At 39.7% G+C, this 21,668-nt stretch overlaps 1 protein-coding gene across 7 annotated transcripts in view; it reads left to right on the forward strand.

Moving 5' to 3' along the window:
- The window catches only part of NFAT5 (nuclear factor of activated T cells 5), a 65,708-nt gene extending 44,536 nt beyond the window's left edge, over positions 1–21,172 (forward strand). For 5 of the 7 annotated variants that reach the window (XM_083851825.1, XM_083851828.1, XM_083851826.1 and 2 more), the window contains 9 exons: positions 1,154–1,326; positions 3,158–3,292; positions 3,463–3,515; positions 5,428–5,560; positions 6,185–6,265; positions 8,834–8,982; positions 9,501–11,934; positions 12,900–13,146; positions 14,014–21,172. In XM_083851825.1, the coding sequence (XP_083707951.1) occupies positions 1,154–1,326; positions 3,158–3,292; positions 3,463–3,515; positions 5,428–5,560; positions 6,185–6,265; positions 8,834–8,982; positions 9,501–11,934; positions 12,900–13,138 (3,397 nt within the window). In that variant the 3' untranslated portion in view covers positions 13,139–13,146; positions 14,014–21,172. The remainder of the gene's footprint in view (positions 1–1,153; positions 1,327–3,157; positions 3,293–3,462; positions 3,516–5,427; positions 5,561–6,184; positions 6,266–8,833; positions 8,983–9,500; positions 11,935–12,899; positions 13,147–14,013) is intronic. The other 2 variants (XM_083851823.1, XM_083851824.1) reach the window with 2 other exon arrangements.
- Positions 21,173–21,668: the final 496 nt, after the last annotated feature.

The following is a 21,668-nucleotide window of genomic DNA, read 5'->3' on the forward strand; positions in this document are numbered from 1 at the left end:
TAATAAACTTCGAAATCCACGTTCTCAGCTTATTATGCTTAATGCTTAATCTCGTCCTTTTCTATAGCTTTTTCAATGAACTTTGTTGTATTGGAGTTTTATGCACTGTTTAAAGAATAATGCACATATTCAAGCATTACATGAACTATGAAGTCGTCACTGCTTCCATTGATTGTCTCTTCTAGCAAGCATGAAATGGCTAATCAGAAGAGGGAGGGCGAATGTTGGGATCTTCAGACCCTTTTAAGGCCCAGAAAGGTTGGGAATAGTGGGAGTCTAAATTCTGAGTTTTCTCATTTCTCTTTGTTCCATCAGACGGTCCTTTGTCATGAAAGCCTAGTGCTTTCCTATCTTTACAGAGCAATCTGGTCAAATACAGACAACGTTTTGGATACAATAGGTTTTCAGATGCATTTAAACAGTATATGGCTGTTGCTCAAAAGGGATAAGCCCAGTCTGATGGCCCTTGTTAACTGTAGCTGATTTTTGAGCAAATGGCCTCATGTGCCTGTGTGGTTTAGATCTCACAAGAAATTTCAGATAGAAGTGATTCCCTTAAAAGCTTTTCATACGTATTTTAAGTTACAGAAAAGGTGTGATCTTCTCAAGTATGTTTTTCAGTAGAATGTCTTTTTTTCTTTTTTTTTTCTTTCAAATGGATATGTGGTTGTGCTTGAAAGCTGTCACTTCTTAAGAAACTTGTCTTGATGTCAACAGGAGAAGCATTTCTTCAATTTACAGTGTCTGCTTCTTAAGTGTGATTAATTTCCTTATCACGCTTACCTCCATTCCCTAGCTGTTGTCCAGAACGTTTTTGAGTAGTAACCCTGCAAACCCAGAGGAATGGAAGAATAAAGACCTGTAGTGATAAACTGAATGCTTACCAGAATAGTTTTATGTTGCTTTTTGTTAATTCATAGTTCTTTCACATTCCTTCCTCCCATGATTCAGCATCCAAATTAAGTAGGGATGAATTGAAAACAGGACTATATAATGAGAGGTTATACAGAGATGTCATGTGACTAATCTAATAATATTTCTACTTCAAGAGTTCTGACTTCTTTGTGGCTTGTTTAATTGATTAGTCAAAATATTTTAACAGAGGATGAATTTATTAAACTCTGTTAAACTCTCAACTACTTTGTGTCGTTAGGGTTGATTGCGTGGGAATACTGAAGCTGAGAAATGCTGATGTTGAAGCTAGGATAGGGATTGCTGGTTCCAAGAAAAAAAGCACACGTGCCAGGCTGGTATTTCGTGTTAACATCACTCGCAAAGATGGTTCAACTTTGACTCTCCAGACGCCTTCTTCCCCAATTCTGTGCAGTAAGTATCAAACTAAAAGAGTTGGTATTAGAGGACTCTGGATTTTAGTGTGATTGAAGTGGGGGGGGGGGGGAACACCACAATTTTGGTCTGTGATTATTTAAGTTGCTGTGGCTAAAATCAGGTGGGCTATTTTTATTTGGAGGGGGGTGTTGAATGACTGACTAGTATTTAAAAGTAGTTACAAATTGCCTAATCTCTTATTAAATGATTTTTTTGCCTTTCAATAGATGAGAATTTATGTCATGATTGCTTTGAACTGATAATATGACTTTTTTGATACAGGTTTTAATCCCTTCTGTATTGTCACTTTCATCTGCCAGCTTTCAGTGATAGAAATTTCTTGTAATAAGTTAGTAAGCGTGGCTCTTCCCAGATGTGGAGTACATTGAGCCCAGAGGGGGGATCTGTTCTGGTTCAGTGGAAGAATGAAACCTTTTATAGCTATTTATTAAAATGCTCTGTTTAGCACTGAGCACAGATGGCTGCATTGACTGTTCAGGTTGCACTGAACACCGTGGAAAATGAAATCAGAGGAGGCCACGGTACATCTGAGGCAGCTTTTCTTGATATTTTTTAACAGTCAATACCTGTTGTATCAGGGCTCCTATTCGACTCCTCAGAAACTGTGGCTTTGCTGCCAGTGAAAGGACAGGTTGTAAGGAGATGATTAAAAGCACGTTAGTGTCCACATCAGACACCACCATGCTGTTCCAGTGCTGTGGGCAGCAGGCAATTATATGTATAATAATTATATGATTGTATATATCCATAGATATTTCTATGATTTTATATATTCAGCTACAGGCTGATTAGCAGCTGTGCTGCATATGCAGCCCGACTCTTTCCCAGTGCTGTGCTCTCACCAAGAATTCCTTTGCCTAACCAAAGGAATGTCATTGCTGATGCATGGGCAGACTCTCCTGCTCTCTTTGGCCATGTTCCATGCTTTAGGCAATAGTTTGACATTTTGGGGTAGTCTTCTTGAAAGATCAACTTGACGTATTCGTGTCCCTCATTTTTCTTCCACCTGACATTTTTTGCTAAGTTGTTCTTTTCAGTGTTGTTTTTTTTTAATGGTGGTATTCTGATTTTATGCATTTATGTTGTTGAGAAATACTTCGCTAGAAATATGGTTGTCTCTGTAGCTCCATTCCAGTCAGGGTAGCACTGTAGTACCTGATACTAGTTAATTTTCAGATTTAAGGAAAAAAGAAACTAGAAAATCTCCAAAGATGATTTTTCTATAATTTCTTGTGTTACTAGCTTACTGGTTAAAGATACAATTATTTAAATTATAGCAGGAGGGGGAATTGAATACATCTGGTGTTCTCTTAAACACGTAACAATCCAAAACTTGAGTTGTGAATAGAAACAGAGTTTAAGATAAAATCATAGAACGGCTTGGGTTGGCAGGATCCGCTGCATCCGCTCCACTAGTTCGGAGGATAGCAATTGCTGTACTCCTCAAGTGCAGAGATGTGGCTCTAGCGAGGACTTATATTAGCTGACGTATGTAGTTCTTGAAAGTAGCTCAAACACTGAAAGTTTTGTTTTGAAGATTTAATAAATGCAGGAGAAAAGGGAGAAGATTACTAGTGGGTCATTTACCTAAGTGTGATTTTTTTAAGAGGATCATTACATTTAGCAAAGAAGTGATGTGTGTGTGTGTATATATATATATATATATATATATAATTTTTTTTGTCACAAATCATAAAGTAAAGGAAGAAATTTAGGAATTATTTTGTTCTTTCCTGTAAATGAAAGCTTTTTGTTTTGGATATTAATATTTTCTTGGATTTCAAGCTATGTGTTTTTTCAATTGCAGCTCAACCAGCAGGAGTTCCAGAGATCCTAAAGAAAAGTCTGCACAGCTGTTCAGTGAAGGGTGAAGAGGAAGTTTTTCTGATTGGCAAGAACTTTCTAAAAGGAACAAAAGTGATTTTCCAGGAGAACGTTTCTGGTTAGTGTGAAAGCAATACCAGCTTGGGGTGATGAAGAGAGCATGTTTGGGTTTATGTTGTTTCATACAGTTTAGTTGTAGGGAGCAAATCGAGAAGCTGAATCAAAGGCACTAAAATAAATTGATTTATATGGATATGCAATAAATTATGCTTTTTAACTTTCATTTAGATGAAAATTCTTGGAAGGCAGAAGCTGAAATAGACATGGAATTATTTCATCAGGTACTTCTGATTATTACTTTTATTTTATTTTTTAAATTACTATTTTGCTCTTCTATAAATACCGGAAAAGACTCCTTTTTGATATCATCAAGATCTGATGGTTAGGTTTTATATCAATGTCTTGGCAACTGTGGGCCAGGAGCAATGGCTTACCATGCATAAAATGCAAAGTATTATGCATAAAATGCAAGGAAACGGAGTTCAGAAAGATTTCACTTGTGCTAAAAATACCATGTGTGGGGCTCACATTGATTAGAGATGGAAAATGTACCCAGTGTTTTTGTTTTCAGTTAGTGCTATTGAAAAAGGAAAAGGGAAAAAAGACTTCTCTAGTTTTGTTTTAAACTGATAATAAACACTTCTCCTATAGAGGGACAGCCTTGCTGCTCTAGGAGCAAGCTTCTCTTTTGGGATTGTTATTTTTCAGTCCATCGCTCTTTCCAAAGATGAGAGATGAGATTCTGTTGGATCTGTACTTTTATTTACGTAATACTATTTTTCAGTTTATTAAAAAATAAAACAAAAAAGCAATATGTTCATTAAGTGCCTAAACTGGTATAGAACTGCTGTGTGGAAGAAAAGAGGTGGGAGGCAGTTGGCAACAGGCCCGACTGAACCTTTTGGATGAGTGACATTCTGTGTGTTTGACCGATCAATGTGTACATTGGAAGCTGACATGCACAGATTCTAATTAATATTATCTAATTAATATCTGTCTGAAGTAAAGCAACCCCAGGTAGTGTGCAGAAGTACTTCTTGTATAGCTTTGTGTCAGCTGGAATAAGGCAACGTGCTATTCCGGCATGAATGTAGCACTTTGGTGCAGATCACGCTTTAAAATCTGATGTCCAGGAAATGTCATCTTTGAAATAGAAGCTACGTTAAAGCCACTTAGACAATACAACCTGCAGTTCTATTACAGGCTTCCTGATTCCTGTAAATAACACTCCTTTTCTTCAGATGAGTTCTTCAGTGAGTCTGGTAGGCTATCATTGTTGTCAGTCAGGTCTACACAAGTAGAATTTAGTTTCTAATTGGGAACGTAGATACCACAGTAGGAGTGTGGTGTATGAACTTTGTGGGCGAGCGTTTGCCCTTATGTGCAATTTAATTAAAAGGCCTAATACATTTTTTCTAGTATCTTTCCTATGAGATTACTATTGGGTGGGAATATATTGTATGTACGCCATAGTCTTTACACTCAGCTGAATTTTGGTTCCACTATGAAATGTTTTTCAGAATATTCATTCTTTTTCACACAACTGAGTGTCTTTATGGCTTATTGGACTGAAATTAGAGAAGTTATTGAAAGCACATGATGCCTGACAGATGTGCTCCCACCTCTGAAGGCAGTATTCCATTTTCCTTTGCTTTGTGTTTTCCTTTTCTAGTGGATGGACAGGTAGTAGGGGAGTAGATAGCCTAGAGTTCACTCAGCGCTATTACTCTTGAATGATTGCAAGCATATTTTTGGTGTCTGCTCAGTGTTAAATCTGCTTAAGTGTAACATGAGACTGCATCCTCTCTCCACACTGAATACAAAGGTCTGATTCAGCAGAACAGTGAAGGGTCTGATTCCAGCAGAATGTTATGGCAAATGGATTGCAGTTCATTCAGGCATGTTAGGCATAAGTTTCTGTTTAAAGTACTGGACTTTATATGTTTTTCCTTTCTGCACATTTCAGTTGAGCTGTAAGTTGAGCATCATGTGGGCAGAATATTCAAATCTCTGTTGTAGCACAAGAACTGCTGCCAACTGACTTTGCTGAACATGTAACTTGACCGTGTTTCCCCATTTTTCTAGTGTTTTAGTAAGCTGTTTCTATATTTTGATGGATGTAGATATAATTAAGATTAATAGTAATGAAATAAATTTTCTAATATGATTTTATTTATTATTTTTGCATTGCAGAATCACCTTATTGTGAAGGTGCCACCATATCATGACCAGCAAATAACCTCAGCTGTTTCTGTGGGAATCTATGTGGTGACCAATGCTGGCCGATCACACGATGTGCAGCCATTTACATACACTCCAGATACATGTATGTAAAATAGAAAACTGGGGGAAGGAACGGACAGTTTTACCTGCTAAACCTTTAATTCCTGATTGCATAGTGTCTAGGCTGTAAATAACATAAATGTTAGGTAATATGGATCTTTTTGAACTCCTCTTGTTGAGATTTGCTCTGCTGAGGAGAGCCAAGCCCTTAGATTTCATTATTCACTTATGTGACAAGTAGCTCAAATTTCAGCTGCGTGTAGGCCGCTGTTCTTAGGCATTTCTACTGTGAGGTTCAAAATGAAGCTGAGTAGGGAAAAACAGTAGATAAGCTACATACTGTGCACCAAATACAAGAAAAACTATCATCAAGCTTTATCCTAAGGAATGCTGCAGTTTGACCACATTGTGTATTTTTATTTATATATCTATGTTACAATGTACAGTGCAATTGCTGAGTGGCTTTTTCATTTTTGGAAGTGAAAATGAATGATACTGTAGGCATTGCAATTATTGGTGTATTCACAAAAAAGGTTGTTTCTGTGGTTTTCAAAGAGCTTTAGTTACTTTAAGGTATAAGTAACTGTTTTAGTTTGCTTTGAGTTTTGGATTTTTTTGCCTGTTTGCTGTTTTAGCATAAGGAAGTTTTCAATGTGTTTTGCCTCAGCAGCTGGTACCCTGAATGTTAAAGTGAAGAAGGAAATCTCCAGCCCAGCCCAACATTGTTCTTTTGAAGAGGCTATAAAAGGTACTAAATTGATTCTTATCATTGTTGTTAATAATTTAACTATAAATTCCCACTCAAATTTTGCAGGAATGAATCAGCTGTCCAGTGGGGGTAAGTATGTGCTTATAAAATCTGGCCATATTCTTACACTAATGTTTGATTTCAAATCCAGAATATTTTGCTTCATAACCGTATTCCTTTAAGTATATTGTAACATGAGATAGTGCAGAGCAAAAACTCTGCAAAAATAATTTTTTAAAAATGGTTGGGGTTTTTTTGTGCCTCGGGCCCTGCATTTCAGTCTTCATTCTTTGCAAGAATATTAAATGAAGAGGAGAAAAACCTAGTATGGCAGTTAATACAAAGCATTTAAAATCTGTGTAGTGTTAATTTAAGCCAAAGAAAAAGTGAAAGGGAAAAAATAAAAACTCAGCACTGAAAAACCCTAACATACTTGTCATTTTTCCTTAAAGTTATAATGGTATGGTAGTAGCAGAGACAGAGTAGAAGCTGTCCACTGATTTTAGGATTGCTTTCAGTGCAATTCTGAGATTTGCATTTTGTCTGTGGAAGGTTTGTTATTTTGTTCTAAGGGAGCAGCTTTTTGGTTTGCCTGGATTTTAAGTGAAGTGAATCGATCCTTCCTATACTGAAATAAAGGAAGGAAATGTTTCTTAGTTGGTTGTTAAAACCATGGAGGTGTACAGAGGTTAATGGAAATTTCCATAGCCTGCTCTGGTGAAAGCAGGTTGGAAGGTAAGCAAATTAACAACATGATCACAAGTTTGATAGGAATCCATAGCTTCAGGTTAAAATCATGAAGCTCATGTTTAAAGTTAATAGTTGTATATTGGGCCTTGGCAGGGGATATATTTACAAGTTGACTTTACAACTTGTTCGGGAGGATAATACAAGATACGATGAGTTTAAACCTGCAGAGAATTTTCAGGGAGAAATTTGCAAAAACATGTAGGGTATTGAAGCAAGCTGATAAAAGTACTGGTGAAACTTCTTAGTAGCAAGATTAAAAAGATAAGGATAATAATAACTGATGTATCAGGGCAAGCCTGACATGTATCTAATCTACTGTGGAGGCTTAACCAAGGCAAGATACCAACTGCTTCAGGAGAACATCTGCTCTTCATAAGAACAGTGTGCTGTTCCTATTGGTTCGCGTCCTTGTATTTAATTTGTGGTAGAAACTTAATTTTCTTGTGTGGATTTTCTGCTAGCTAGCTTTTTGGTTGACTCATTCCTGTTCCTATTCTACTTCAGGTTGAATGTGAACCTGAGGTCAGGCAATTTTGTCTGCATTATGTACTTTGTCTCTGCATATGTCCCAGGTTATCCTGGGACGTAAATTTTTATCATTTCTGTTTAACATGACAGGATTAAGCATATAAAAGAGAAAAAATTGTCAATTGTGACTATAGTATAGAAAAATACTGACGTCTGTGTATGACTGGCTGTCCAGAAGTTGGCGTAGTTGAGAGTTTTTCCACTCAAATTGCGTTCCCTGCCAGAAGTACAGCCCAGCACGTCACGTCACGTGGCCTCTATTTTGGGGCTGTTCCAAATATGTGAGTTAACAGGAGGGAAAGAGTTTATTTGGCTCTTTGTGTACTGACGACTGTTGGCGTACTGATGGCTGAGAATTTATTACTGAAGACAGAAAATAACATTTCAGGGGAGAATGTTGGTTGTATGTAGAATAAACACACAAGGACTGTGACCAAGGACAGAGCATACTGTTGATACAAATTTGCAGAAATTTTACTGCCATGTTATTGTAAGATTTAAATCTGTTTAAGGCATGGAGACTTCTTGCTGTATGTTGAAGAGAATTCTTTAATTTACTTAAAAACCACAGGTCTATATGTATTTTTATAGGTTTTCCCGTTGGTTTGTTTTAAGCTCAAACAATTTCAGCAGTATTTTAAATCAAGAAAGCTAATTTTACTTGCAGCAAAGATCTCAGATATGTTATGTAATTTTTTTTTTACCTGGATCAGGAAAAATCAAAACTAAAGAGATCCAATTCATTTCAAGAAGAGGCACCTTTCTACTTCAAAAAGAAAAAAATACAGGCACTGTAAAGGCAAAACAACAGCTTGCTCTTGATAGAGAGCTGGCACGCAGATATATCAAGTTTTCACTTGGCTAGTCCTTTAACAGAATAAAAATACTGTCTGAATGCGTTGAGTGTTCTGTTCATGCACTTGTCTGAAAACAGACATTTAAAAAAAATAGAGTAGTTGTACAGCTAAAGTGAAGTAAAATAGATTTGTAATTTGTGGAAGGATATATTAATCATTTGTTTGCACTTCCAGGCAGTCGGTGGATGATTGTCCTGGCCCAAAAAGATAGAGTTAAATAAAAACGTTGATATTACTGTAAATCTCTAGGATTACTTGAAGTATCCAAATGGTTGCAGTGATCTCTTTGCATGTTAGCATCTTACGAGAGAATGCGAGCTCTTATGGCGGGGCTCAAAAGTTAAATGGGAAGCAGGCCACGACTAGAAAACCGTGCTTTGTATGGTGGATGTTAACATTTCATTTCCCTTCTTTTCTTTGTTTGTGACTGCAGCAGTGAATGCCACCGCTTGTAACCCGGAGAACGTAAATATTCTTCCTAGTGCCTTGATAACTCCACTTATACCAAGCAGTATGATTAAGAATGAAGATGTGGCTCCAATGGAAGTAAGCGCAGAAAAAAGATCTCCCCCTGTCTTCAAGGTAAGTTTGATTGTGATCTGAAGATACTGGTTTTAATAGTATTAATCTCATCAGCCCGTGTCCTGATGGTGCAGAGTGGAGAAGAGGAACGCATGGGAAATGTCACATCCAAGATCAGTCTGGCCAAAACGCATGATCACAGAGCATGATTAAAGTAATGGACAATTTCCTTTGAAAGTAACTTATCTTGTCCCCGCATGCCAGCAGTGATTGGTTAGTGAGTGATGCTATGATGAATGTTCTTTTTGTCCTGTGACACAGAACGAGTAAATTACTGTGACGATTTTTAAAATAATTTCTCGGTATTGCTTTCATCAAATTGTGCTATGACTTGTCCTTGAAGTAGCATTTCTGTTGTTTTCCCAGACATTTGCTTGCTCCTCTGGTTATGTATGGAAAGATGCATAGCCATCAAATCTTCCATCTGGTCTTTCCTGAACATCACGGACTGGTGGAAATCTGATAAGTGTAACCTGAATAAGCATGTGAATGGCTTAATGTATTGCTGCTCTTTTCAGGCTTCGAAGGTGGTCGGACCAACTCAACAAACATTGGAAAGCAGCATGTCTGGCATACCAACTTCTGCTTCCCATTTACCTTCTGAAAGTGAAAAGCAGCAACAAATACAGCCGAAGGTGTATAATCCAGAGACTCTAACTACAATCCAAACACAGGACATTTCCCAGCCTGGTAGCTTTTCAGCAGTCTCTACTCCAGCTCAGCTGCAGAACAGTGACGCATTATTGCAGCAAGCTGCACAGTTCCAAACGAGAGATTCCCAAACCAGAGAAGTTTTGCAATCAGATGGCACGGTAGTCACTTTGTCACAATTAACTGATGGATCACAGACACAACAGTCTACACTATCAGAACCAGCGCAGGCATTACAGCAACAGATTTCATCAAGTATTTTCTCATCAGCAAGCGGTGTGAGTCAGTTACAGAACACAATACAGCAACTGCAAGCTGGAAATTTTCCAACTAACACTGCCACAGGCAGCAGTAGAAATGTTGACTTGGTGCAGCAGGTACTGGAAGCTCAACAGCAGTTATCTTCTGTTTTATTTTCTGGGTCAGAGAGCAGTGAGGATGTTCAAGATCAGCTAAATGCAGATATCTTTCAGCAAGTTAGTCAGATACAAAATAGTGTAAATCCTGGGATATTTTCCTCATCAGAGACAGCTGTCCATTCCAGACCAGAGAACCTTTTGCCTGGAAGAGGTGAAAATGTTCATTCACAGCCTGAAAATGCGTTGTCCAATCAGCAGCAGCAGCAACAGCAGCAGCAGCAGGCAATGGAGACTTCCGCAGCAATGGTGATAGGAATCCAACAAAACATTTGCCAGGCTGCCACGCAAATGCAGTCTGATTTGTTCTCTTCAACAACTTCAGGGAACGGAGCCCTCCAACAGTCACCTGTTTACCAGCAGGCTTCACATATAATGAGTGGGTTGTCAACAAGCGAAGACATGCAAATGCAGTGTGAATTATTCTCTTCATCTCCTGGCGTTTCTGGAAGTGAGACTACTCCGACTGCTCAGCAGCAGGTCTCTAACAATGGGCCTAATATGTTTCAGGCATCAAGTTCTGCAGATGGAGAGGAAGCTTCAGGACAGAGTAAACAGATGCAGAATCCTGTATTTCAGACCATGGTTCAAATGCAGCACAGTGGAGAAAATCAACCTCAAGTTAATCTCTTTTCATCTACAAAAAACATGATGTCTGTTCAGGCAAGTGGAGCGCAACAACAAGGGGGTGGTCTGTTCCAGCAGGGCGGAGAAATCATGTCTATTCAGTCAGCAAACTTTATGCAGCAGTCTGCACACTCACAAGCTCAGCTTTTTCATTCTCAGAATCCTATTGGTGATACTCAGAATATACCACAGGAAACACAAGGCTCCATTTTTCACAGTCCAAATTCCATTGTCCACAACCAGACCAGTACTAATTCCTCTGACCAATTGCAGCCTCCAATGTTCCACTCACAGAGCACCATGGGCGTATTACAGAGCTCTTCAGTTCCTCAAGACCAGCAGTCTGCCAACATGTTCCTTTCCCAGAGTTCAATAAGCAACCCAGCATCTCAAGAAGAACAGATGTCGTTCTTTACAAGCCCGAATTCCATTTCTCCTCTTCAGGCAGCAACAAACACTGAGCAACCACCTTCCTTCCAACAGCAGACACAGATAGCTCATATCCAGAGTTCTATGCTTCCCCAAGAACAGCCGCAGACTCAGCCTGCTCAGCAAGGTTTGTTTCAGCCTCAAGTATCAATGGGCTCCATCCAATCCAGTTCAATCCCCCAGAACCAACAAGGAGCTATCTTCCAGCCTCAGCATTCAATAGTTGCTATTCAGAGTAGTCCTCCATCTCAAGAGCAGCCGCAGCAGCAGCAGCAGAACATGATGTTCAGTAATCAAAGTGCAATGAGTACAATTGCTTCTCAAAAACAAAACATGATTTTCAACCCGAACCAAAACCCAGTTACTAATCAGGAGCAACAAGGCCAATCCATTTTTCATCCACAGACGAACATGGCACCGATGAACCAGGAGCAGCAGCCCATGCAATTCCAGAGTCAAACTACAGTGTCTTCTCTACAGAATCCTGGATCCAACCAGGCCGAAGCACAGCAGCCAGCCATCTTCCATAACTCACCCCAAATTCAGTTGGTCCAAGGGTCACCAAGTTCTCAAGAGCAACAGGTCACCCTCTTCATCTCTTCAGCTTCCATGTCTGCCTTGCAGAACAGTATGAGCCAGCAAGAGCTACAGCAGTCTCCTATGTTCTCTTCCCAAAACAGCATGGCAGGAATGCAAGGAACTGCTTCTCCTCCACAGCAGCAAGCTTCTTTATTTCACAACGCAGCAGGAGGTGCTATCAACCAGCTGCAGAATTCTCCTGCTTCATCTCAGCAAACTTCAGGAATATTCCTGTTTGGCATTCAGAACAGTAAGTGGTAGATGCCTAATTCAGAGCTTGGAGTTTAGAAGAGCTACTAACTGGAGTCCACAAGATAATGATTGTTCAATTCTATATTTACTTTTCAGAAACTCCTGAGATAAGTAATGTAGCAGTACAATTGAGGGTGTATGTATTCATGTTGCTCTTAGCAATGTAAGAGAACTCTTAGCTTAAATACCTGTTGGTTTCTTACACTTAGAATTAGTATGCAACAGAAACAACCTAGAATTTTATGTATATCTATATAGAAATATAAAATATAATATTAACAATAGACATACAAATAATATATCTATACACCTGCAAAAAAAAAGAGTATTTTCTCTTAAGACAACTCCACTAATCTTTTTCTACTGTATTTGGTTTTCAAAGTTTCTGCAATTACTTTTTCCACACATTGTTGAAGAAAAGGAAAAATTTTTGAGGCTGCGTAGTTCAGAAAACTCTCTGTTGAAGTGTATTTGAAACTCCCTTAACTTTATAAGTCTGCATTTTTCTATATCTCATCTCTGAATCCAGCCCTTATTGTAAGTTCTCTGGGATACAGATCGCTTCATCTGTCTGTAAAGGGCTGTGCGTTCCTGACCTGAGAAATACACAGCTGTAATTTATCAAGACAAAGCGTGGGCATACCCAATACTTCTCTGTGCTGCACATCTTGTTTTTCTTCTAGCTATATATTGCTTTTATATATATATATATATATATACACACACATATATATAAAGGTATTAATAGGTATAATACAGAGTCCATAAGACCATGTGTATACCTTGAGCTTGTGCTTGTACTTTGAGGGAGTGATAACCAAAAGCTATCATGTGAACAAAACTGCCTGTAACTTTCTACAGAATTTATAGTCAATACGGATATGTATAAAGAATTTGGCCGATTTACTACATGCATTAATCTAATTTAAACGGTCCTTTTGTTCTTCACTTTCTACTTAACAGACTGCGGCCAGCTGCTACCTTCTGGACCAGCTGCACTGCCAGATGAGTTGATGGCTATAAGTCAGCCAGGTCAGCCACAGGGTGAGGGACAAGCAGCAGTGCCAACGCTTCTCTCCCAGCAGCTACCTGAGACTTCTCCTCTGCCTTCAGCTATGGCACCCAATCAGAATATTGAGAAAATAGATGATCTGCTCGTGTCATTGCAAAACCAGGGGAACAACATGGCTGGCTCGTTTTAGTTAGGCAAGTAAGTAATGTGTTTGGGTTTACAGGTTCTTTCCTGCCACGCCGTTTGTTCAGCAAGTTTTCCCTGTGACTGTATCACCATGCTCTAGGAGGTCAGCTAAAATATCAGTAATGCTGAATTAAGAACATACTATCAGTGGTTAGAATGAAGGGTGATTTAAAACAGTCAAAGGTCAGAATTTCGGTGAAACAGTTGGCTGAGACAGGTTTATTGTTTGATCGCTGTGTGTTTTGTCATCTGCTATTACAGTCCAGTTCTTTAGTAGGAAGGAGCGAGTGAATCTCTGACAGCTTGGCAGATAAAAGCATTATAAAATATGGTTGTAGGTATAAAAACTTAAGGCTTATTGGGTAACACACCTCAAGTCTGTGCTATTCTGAAGTTGCCTTCTGGGTTACAATAATGTAATGTGAAAACAAGTTTCTGTAGAATATGGTGGGTATCATGTGTCCCGTGGTGAGTCTGTTAAAAATGAGCTGACAGGATTGGCTCTTTCGAGGAAACATTCTGCTCTTGGAAGATGCCTTTTTCAGAGAGGTGAAAGAGGCTTTGATTACAAATGAGTACTGAGAACAGTAGGACTCTGGAATCTAGTATTGTCCACAGTATGTAACTTGGCTTTAGAAAAGCGGGTTGACACCCCAAATCTCCCAGAAGCTTCACTTAAGTGAAAGTGTTTTGAGTGAAGTTATGAACTTGAGTGGAAGGAAAGTAATCCTGCTGTTTGAATGAGTGCTGCATTCTGATATTACTCATAGTTTCATGTCTGCTTGTGAAGGACACTTTCAAGGTGAAGTAACTACTTAGAAGTAAGAGGATGACTTTTGTTAATTGTCTAACTATTTTTGCTTGCCTTTTTTCCCGCAGAACTTCAGTGAAGAAAGAGGTGAGGACTTCGTAGATCCTTTCAAACCTTGTGACTCTGGATTAGGCAGCGTGGAACTGATTGCTCCTGTCAAAAAGTGGCCCTCTTCTCTAAAGAGCACATATGTGGCCAGTTGCAGTGTCTAGCACCTAAGGCTGTGATTGTAGTATTTGAGATTCAAGATTCATAGTGCCAATAATGCTGAAAAGCTATGCTTTGTTTTACTCGGGCATGGGGTCGTACTGTTACCCGACTCCTAATGCCCACTAAGAGTGGGATGCTCTTTGAATTTGAAGCATATCTGGTCAGTTATTATTGTTGTTAGAAGGTAATACATGTTACCATGTTTACTTTTTTCCTCCTCTTCCTTCTTCACATCCCCTCTTTTGATTAGAAAAGCTAGTGAAGCAGAAACATCAAATACCCGTGACATGAGCCATGACTCATAGCTATCAGTAAGTGAAGGGATTGCATGTTTTACAGTTAAGTGGGAGAGCTAATACTGTGATTTATTAATTGCAGTAGGTGGCAATGAAAATATTGATACTTATAATAAACAAGCAGAGAATTGCTTGCTACTGTAGATAGCCGGACAGAGGTGGGTGCTTCCCATCTGAGAATGTGATTAACGGTTTTCTGTGTCTCTTACATGTACCTGTACATAGAGAAAGGGTTTGGTGGCTCTAACAAAATGAAGAAATGAAGGGGAACTTTTAATTAAATTATACTCTAAAAATCTTATCCTCTTAAATACCTTCCACTTGAAAGGAACATTCTGCCTGGCTAAGGAAGCAGCTCCTTTTGTGTCTCATGCTCTGACCATGTGGGTCAGATCTCGTTAAAGCTGCTTTATCCATTTTCAAACCAGTCTTCTCCCTTTTGTTCTTCCCATGTTTTTCCTTCTCTCTTCCTCGGTTTCACATTGTGTTTTTTAAAAACGTTATAGATATCTACTGGCTTTAAAGATCAGAAGCAGCTTTTAGGAATCCATGGCACCTACTGTCGTGGTATTAAATTGCTTAGTCAGTAGAAGCTCTGAGAAATAAGGATTAAGGAAAGAGGAAACAATTTTTCCACTTCCCTCCAAATGCAAGAAACCCCCTTAACCAGTCAGTTTCCAGCTGTTGCTGTTGTAAATCTCCAGTTTGACTTTACTCCAAGTAGGGGGCAAATTAAATCATTTTTACGCTTTCTTGAAAATTTCACGTCATCCTGAGCTGTTGCGTTTTTGGAGCATATTGAGCTCATTGCAAACTCGAAGCGTTTTTTTTTCCTACTGACAGTCCCCCAAGTATAGCTTCTAGATTGTCAAGTTTCAATGAAAAAGAAGACGACTTGTTACAGAAAGTAAAGACAACCCACTCCAAACCATGCAGTTGTGTTGTGAGGCATGTGAATTTCTCGGGTGCTCCAACAGTCCAGAAGGTTTTGTGATATCTCACTACAGCCTCGTCCCGATACTTGTTCCTTCTCCTTCTGCACGTAGAAAGCTGTTAGCGCAGCTAGAGCCGAACAGCTGTCATGTATGGCTATTATGCCTCGGTATAGTGTAGCTGGTATCATGTCATTTTTCAGTTTTGTTATTTTAAATAACAAAGAGTAGTCTGTAAATGGTTTTTAAGTAACTCTAGTCTGTTTACTGTGTTTTTTCCCTAACTCGTGTGCTTAGTTGAGCCGTGTAGAGTTTTTGTTTGTTTTAATGTTGTTTCCTGTGTGTCAGTCTGTCATAACTTTCTTTTCTCTTTCTGTCTCTCTCTTTCTCTCTCTCATTGAGAGGCATTGAATTACGTTTTCAGTAGTAAGGCTTCTTGCCGATATGAAGGGAACTTTTCAGAAAGAGACCTGCTCTGGGTCATTTAATTTTGAATACAGTTTTCAATCGTTCAAGTTTTGGATGGTTTATATCTAATGTGTGTTTCATTTTTTTGGAAAGCTATATTTTGTATTTAGGAAATGGTATACTATTTTGCTATTTGTACTGAGTGAGTACATTGGCATAAATATAAAAATTTATATATATACATATATATAAAATATTCTTTTTGCCACACATTTTTGTGGTAAATTTGTGAGTTTGTCTGATGTTCTACCACAACGTGGCGTCTGATAACAGTGGGGGTGGGGTGGGGTTTGTTATGTCTTTATTGAGTATTTAAGTACTTTTTGCAACATAAATAACTTGTTCATCTCTCGCCATTCCATCAGGCAATTTATTGTTCCAACTGGCTATGAGAAGCTTCACTGTGTGTTTTGGTGTGTCTGTCACTCAGCAATACAATCTAGTAAGGAAACCTGTAGGCATTTAGGCATATATAGAAAAATGGGATTTCATTCAGAATGAGCCATTCAGCTTTTATCCACTATCACGTCTATTTAATATTTTATTATTAGTGCCTCTATGTTTTAACTTTTAATTTATGATTACGCTAAAATGTTTAAAGTTCTAATCATGAGAAAAAGAATTCCCTGCTTCTTACTGTCCAGAGCTGCTTTATAACCCCAAACCATAATTTTTCTTCCTGTGATTTTTATTTTTTTTTCCTACTAAGAGAAAATATTAACAAAATCCTGTTATGGTTCATGATATGAAAAAGGCAATCTTGCAGAATTGACTAAATCCTGTATGAGGATGCGTAGAAGACTGCTAATTATGGACCGAAACAATTTGCAGATGGTTGGGGAAGTCAGTAGCCAGTTTCTCAAAAACGAACTGGTGGCTTTCGCAGGATTGCAGTCCCAGGACAAACTGTTGCGTGTCATCTGGGGCCTTCATACACAGAAGTAATAGGAATGATAAATTCACTCGTATGCTGCTTTAGTTTGTTCTATTGTTTTGAAGGGGTGTATCCTTATGTTGAAGTGCTGTTGGTCAGTGCCAAGTCACCAGGGACCAATTCTTCATTTAATAAGATGGGTGTCCAAAAGAGAACTTCATACCAAGACTGCTACAGCTCCAGGGGAAGGGTATGTTTGAATTGCGTGTGTATTTTAGGCTGCTTATTAAAAAAAAAAGAAAAAAAGAAAAAGAAAAAAAAAGGGCTGTGCTATCATATTTTTTCACTTCTGGATAACATTTCTTGTGTTTAAATTTATCTTGTTCCATTTTAGGTCAATGTTTAAATGTGCAACACTTTGAACATGTGATTTGGTTACAAAAAGTATTTGTCTTATGAATGAAAAGATTGCTCAGTGGTTGATTAGTGCTTGAACTGCTGCTTGCAAACAGCTGTTAGGAGGGATAAAGAGAGAGGTTTGATAACCCAATAAAGAACTTGAGGACAGCTTGCAGGATTTCATGGCAGAAAGACATGAGAACAGTGTGAGCCACATCTGTGTTTTATCAGTCCTGAACATTTACTTTTGTGATTAAGCAGTTGATATTGATAATTGGAGCTTATTCTGCATTTTTAATCCCTTTGTTTACTCCCCTGCATGTTCACGCTGGTGTGCCTGTTAGGCTGCGAGCAGATGGAGTGCTTGCCTGCAGAGCTGAGAGAGTGGTGTTCAAGTCTAATCCATTCTTGTTGAGAAAGTGAGGAGATACTGAGACTTTCGGTCTCTAAATTTTAATCTCCTGACATAATTATAAAGGAGAACCTGCTATCACATCCACAAAGCAGCAGTTAAGTATAAAAGATATTACTAGATGGAAAATGAAAAGCTAGAGCTGCATTGCTCGGATGGGTTTTCTGCGTGTTGTCTTCTGTGCTGCTTGAGCTCCCTCCTAAGAGTCGTTCTCTGACCCTCCATGTTAAACGTGGGCTGCGCTCTCCAGCTGCGTGTGCCTCTGAAGCACCAGCGATCCGCTCTCTGCACAGCGTCTGCGGTACGTGACGGTTTGAGGAACAATGATTTCTTGGCACAGATTAAAATCTGTGGAGACCTCTCTGCTAACCACCAGTTGTGACTTCTCATCTGCTTGTGCGTTGTTAAGAATAATAAAAAATACTCATATGAAGTAGTCACTGCACCAAGCCTGCCCGAATTTAAGAAGCGTTTGGACTGTGCACTTAGTCACATGGTCTAAAATTTTGGGTAGACCTGTGTGGTGCCAGGAGTTGGACTCGATGATCCTTATGGGTCCCTTCCAACTCGGGATATTCTATGATTTTATGATTCTATGAATAATGTAATACACAAAATTCTTAGCTAAACATCTCCTCTGGCAGGAAGTTACTGGTGCTTTGTTGCTTAATTAGCAAGTCCATGTTTTGTTATTAATTGCCTCTCCACTCCGTATTCTTTCAGCACTTACTCAAGCCAAATGCTTTGCTATTTAACATAAAAATAGTTGAAGGAACAATTTCAGCCTTACAGTTTCAAAGTAGATGTTTAATCATCGACCATTCTAATTATCTTTTAATTGTTGGCAGGGTGATTACTTTCAATTTAGTTTATGATAGAATAAAACATCAACAGTTAAACATTTGTAAATTCGGCTTTTTTTAAAACTGGAAATACTAAGGACCTGGGCAGCTGTATTAATGGGCATTCCCCCCATTTAGGTAAGGGGATCAAGACTGAAAATCTGTGAGTTTTGATTTAGGATCTAGTTTTTGAAAAGAAGACTTGCCTGAACAGAGTTTCCACTCCTATTATCTCTGCAGAGTCTTCGGAAAGAATACCAAACAAGTGAGAAGCTTGCATTCATCTTAAAACGTAGTTTAAATCAGAAAGGTTTTTGTTGGGCTGGAGCTGCACATAGCTGCTGCCAAGCGCCTGTGTGCGTGCAGGCATGCGCATGCACCTTCACAAGGAGTTGGTAGGGGCTTTTACTGACAATTTTGGAATGTCACGCATCTGTATGACAGTAGTCGGGTTACTTTTTCAGAGTAGTTACAGGAGAGGAGTATAAAGGATTGTGGACATTTCTCTGAGCGTTAGAAACGAGCGAGGAGAAGGAATTGCTTTGCATGCTCTGAGCTGGAGGTTGAAAGTGAGAAGAGAACTTGATTGCTGGTGACTGTGCTTGATGCCAGTTAGGAACGGCAGCAGTCACCTGAGGGTACACCCAGGTGCATCCATCCGTCTGTGCACTTGCAGGCTGAGTGTCGAGCGCAGAGGATCCCTGCTTGAAATGTGATAAACTTGGGTGAGCATGGGGCTGTGAGGAGAGGCTTACACAGGAGAGGCTTTTCCTTTCATCTGTATAGGTATGTAAATATGCAATGCCTGTATATTCTAGGATTGTACATATGTATATAGAGGAATCATATCTATTATAAATAGTGGTAGACATATGCGTAGAATATTATTAATATTTACATTTTTATAAACCTGAAATAATGTTAATTTTCCTTCGTATGAGTTCATCTGCCGAGGTTTTTGTAGTAGCTCATTAATAGTTGTATAAACGCCTTCAAGTACTGGATGTGAGTTGCTTCAGAAACTTGCCCTGCTTTTGAACTTCACTGATGTCCGTGGGGTTAAAGTGACTGTTTAAAACAGCTGTACACTTTTGTATTTTTATATATTTTTATTAATAGTTGCAAACATGATGTAACCAAGCAGTAGAACTGACAGCTTTGGTTAGGGGTCTGCCCACTGGATGGGCTCGGCAGCAGCACTCGCTTTCTGCATCCATGTGCTCCTCTGCCAGCTTTCCCCGAGTGCCTTGGCAAACGTGGGTGTGGAGGGCAGCTGCCTGAGTCTCCTAGCAGCCCGTGCAGACACAGTAGTGGTGTTTGTGGTGCTCAGTAGGAGCTGAACTGACACGAGCAGTTCTTTCCCGGGGGGGTTATTAATCAGTCTGGCGTAGCAAAGGATGCCGGCTGCTGCTCAGCTGGGTTGCATTTGAATTGGGATGAGGAAACGTAATCTGTCAGTCATTCCTCTTCTGTTCTGATTCTTGCGTGTAAGGGGAAGCATCTTTCATTTTGGTTTTGCTTTGTACTGAAGTAGCTGATGGCTAAAGCACTCTCCTTGAAACCGTGTGAAAGCTCCCTCCCTGGTTCCTAGCCGTGAGGAACGCCGCCCCAACTTGTTCCGAGCTCTTACAGATTGTGTGAGCGATGAAACTCTAAGGAAATCCGGAATGTAAAATCAAGAGCATGCATTAGTCCACCGTGATTCTTCTTGCCAAACCAGATGTATTCCACAGCAATTTGGCGTTAGGTTGATCGATAGACACCGTTGTCTCGTTACAGGTGTTTTCAAAGCATCTCTGCCAAACCGAAAGCAAGTGTATTCTTTTTTAGCCTGATCTCCACCGCTTCTGGAGATGATCTTCTCTAGTTCTTGCTGTTACAGTTTATGAAATTGCTTCTAATGCTCAGGTGTACTGGGATGAGGGTGAGGAATGTGAGCATTTCCCTGCTTGCCATGGGATTCTCACCGAAATTCTCCTTGCAAGTGCTCAGTTCAGACTCCAAAATTCCCACGCCCATCCACAGCCCGCTGTAAAATACTCTAATTACGTGCAAGTTTTTTGTATTCAGATTAGCAAAGGGTCCTATGTTCAGATAACGTAAATTGTTTAAACTTCTTTTTAGTCCATGGAGCTGCCCCCTGGTAAGTTGGGTGAAGGCCTGGCCTGAGCATCCCCTGCCCAGACAGATCCCCGTGCACGAGCGCGCGGCGGCTCCGCAGGCTGGGAGAGCAGAGCTCTCCCTGTTCAAAAGAGAGTGGCACTGCTAGGGATGGGAGAACTGGGAACCAGTTCCAGTGTCCTGCTTAAAAGACCCCAGTATTCCTGAAGCTTTTTAATTCCAAACGCTATTTGAAATGAGGCCATTTCAAATTTTTACATACGTGCTTGTTGCTAATGAGTAAGCTCCAAAAAAGTTGAGAGCTTTCTACCTCTGTTAATGCCTGCATCTTTCTTGAGTGGCTTACCTGCCTTTCTGCCATGTTTTTCTGGAGTGCACTGATCAACTGCTGAGCTGCCTTTTCCATTGTCCTGCAATGTGAAAGTAGCACCAGATATTCCTTCGTGCATTTCTGTGTATATGGCTTTCGTAGATGGGATTTCAAAGCACTGATACCCAGTGTTTTCAGTTTGTTCTATGAGGGGATATTTCATTTGCATCTATGTTTTTAGCTATCCTGTGATAACTTGTTAAATATTAAAAAAAATATTTTGCTTCTATTGGGACATTTGTATACTCGCAACTATATTTCTGTAAACAGCTGCAGTCAAGAATAAAACAATGAAAGTTTTCATTTTGCAGTGTAAAGTCTTGTTGTGTTTTTTTGGTTTGTTTTGGTTTTTTTCCCAAGGGCATCTTCCCTCTGCCAAGAGAAAGTGGCCATTGAGTGCGGAATAAATCCCTCCGGTTACCCTGTGGCTGCCAGCTCAGGAAGCACTGGGAAGACGAGCACGTGTGGATTTGGGGCTTTGGTGTATCCTGCTCGAGCTGTTGCATAAGGAAAGGCACTGTGGCATGCACGCACTTTGGAAAAAAAACACAAAACAACTTGCAGTGTTTCTTCTCGACTTCGCCGTAAGTCCACAGTCACGTACGTGGCTTACTACCCACGCCACAGCTTTGTAACTTCAAAGCATTCGAGGTTATTTTCATGGTCGGCCTGAGGTGGGATCCCCTCTGAGGGGCCGAGGGGGATGTGCTCAGCCCTCCCACAGCTCCGGCGGGGGCTCTCCAGAGGCAGCTGGGGATGCTGCCTCTGGCAGAAGAGAAGAGTTTGTGCCCAGGCCTCA

Source organism: Anser anser, assembly GCF_964211835.1.
Source record: "Anser anser genome assembly, chromosome: 11".
Lineage (NCBI taxonomy): Eukaryota > Metazoa > Chordata > Aves > Anseriformes > Anatidae > Anser > Anser anser.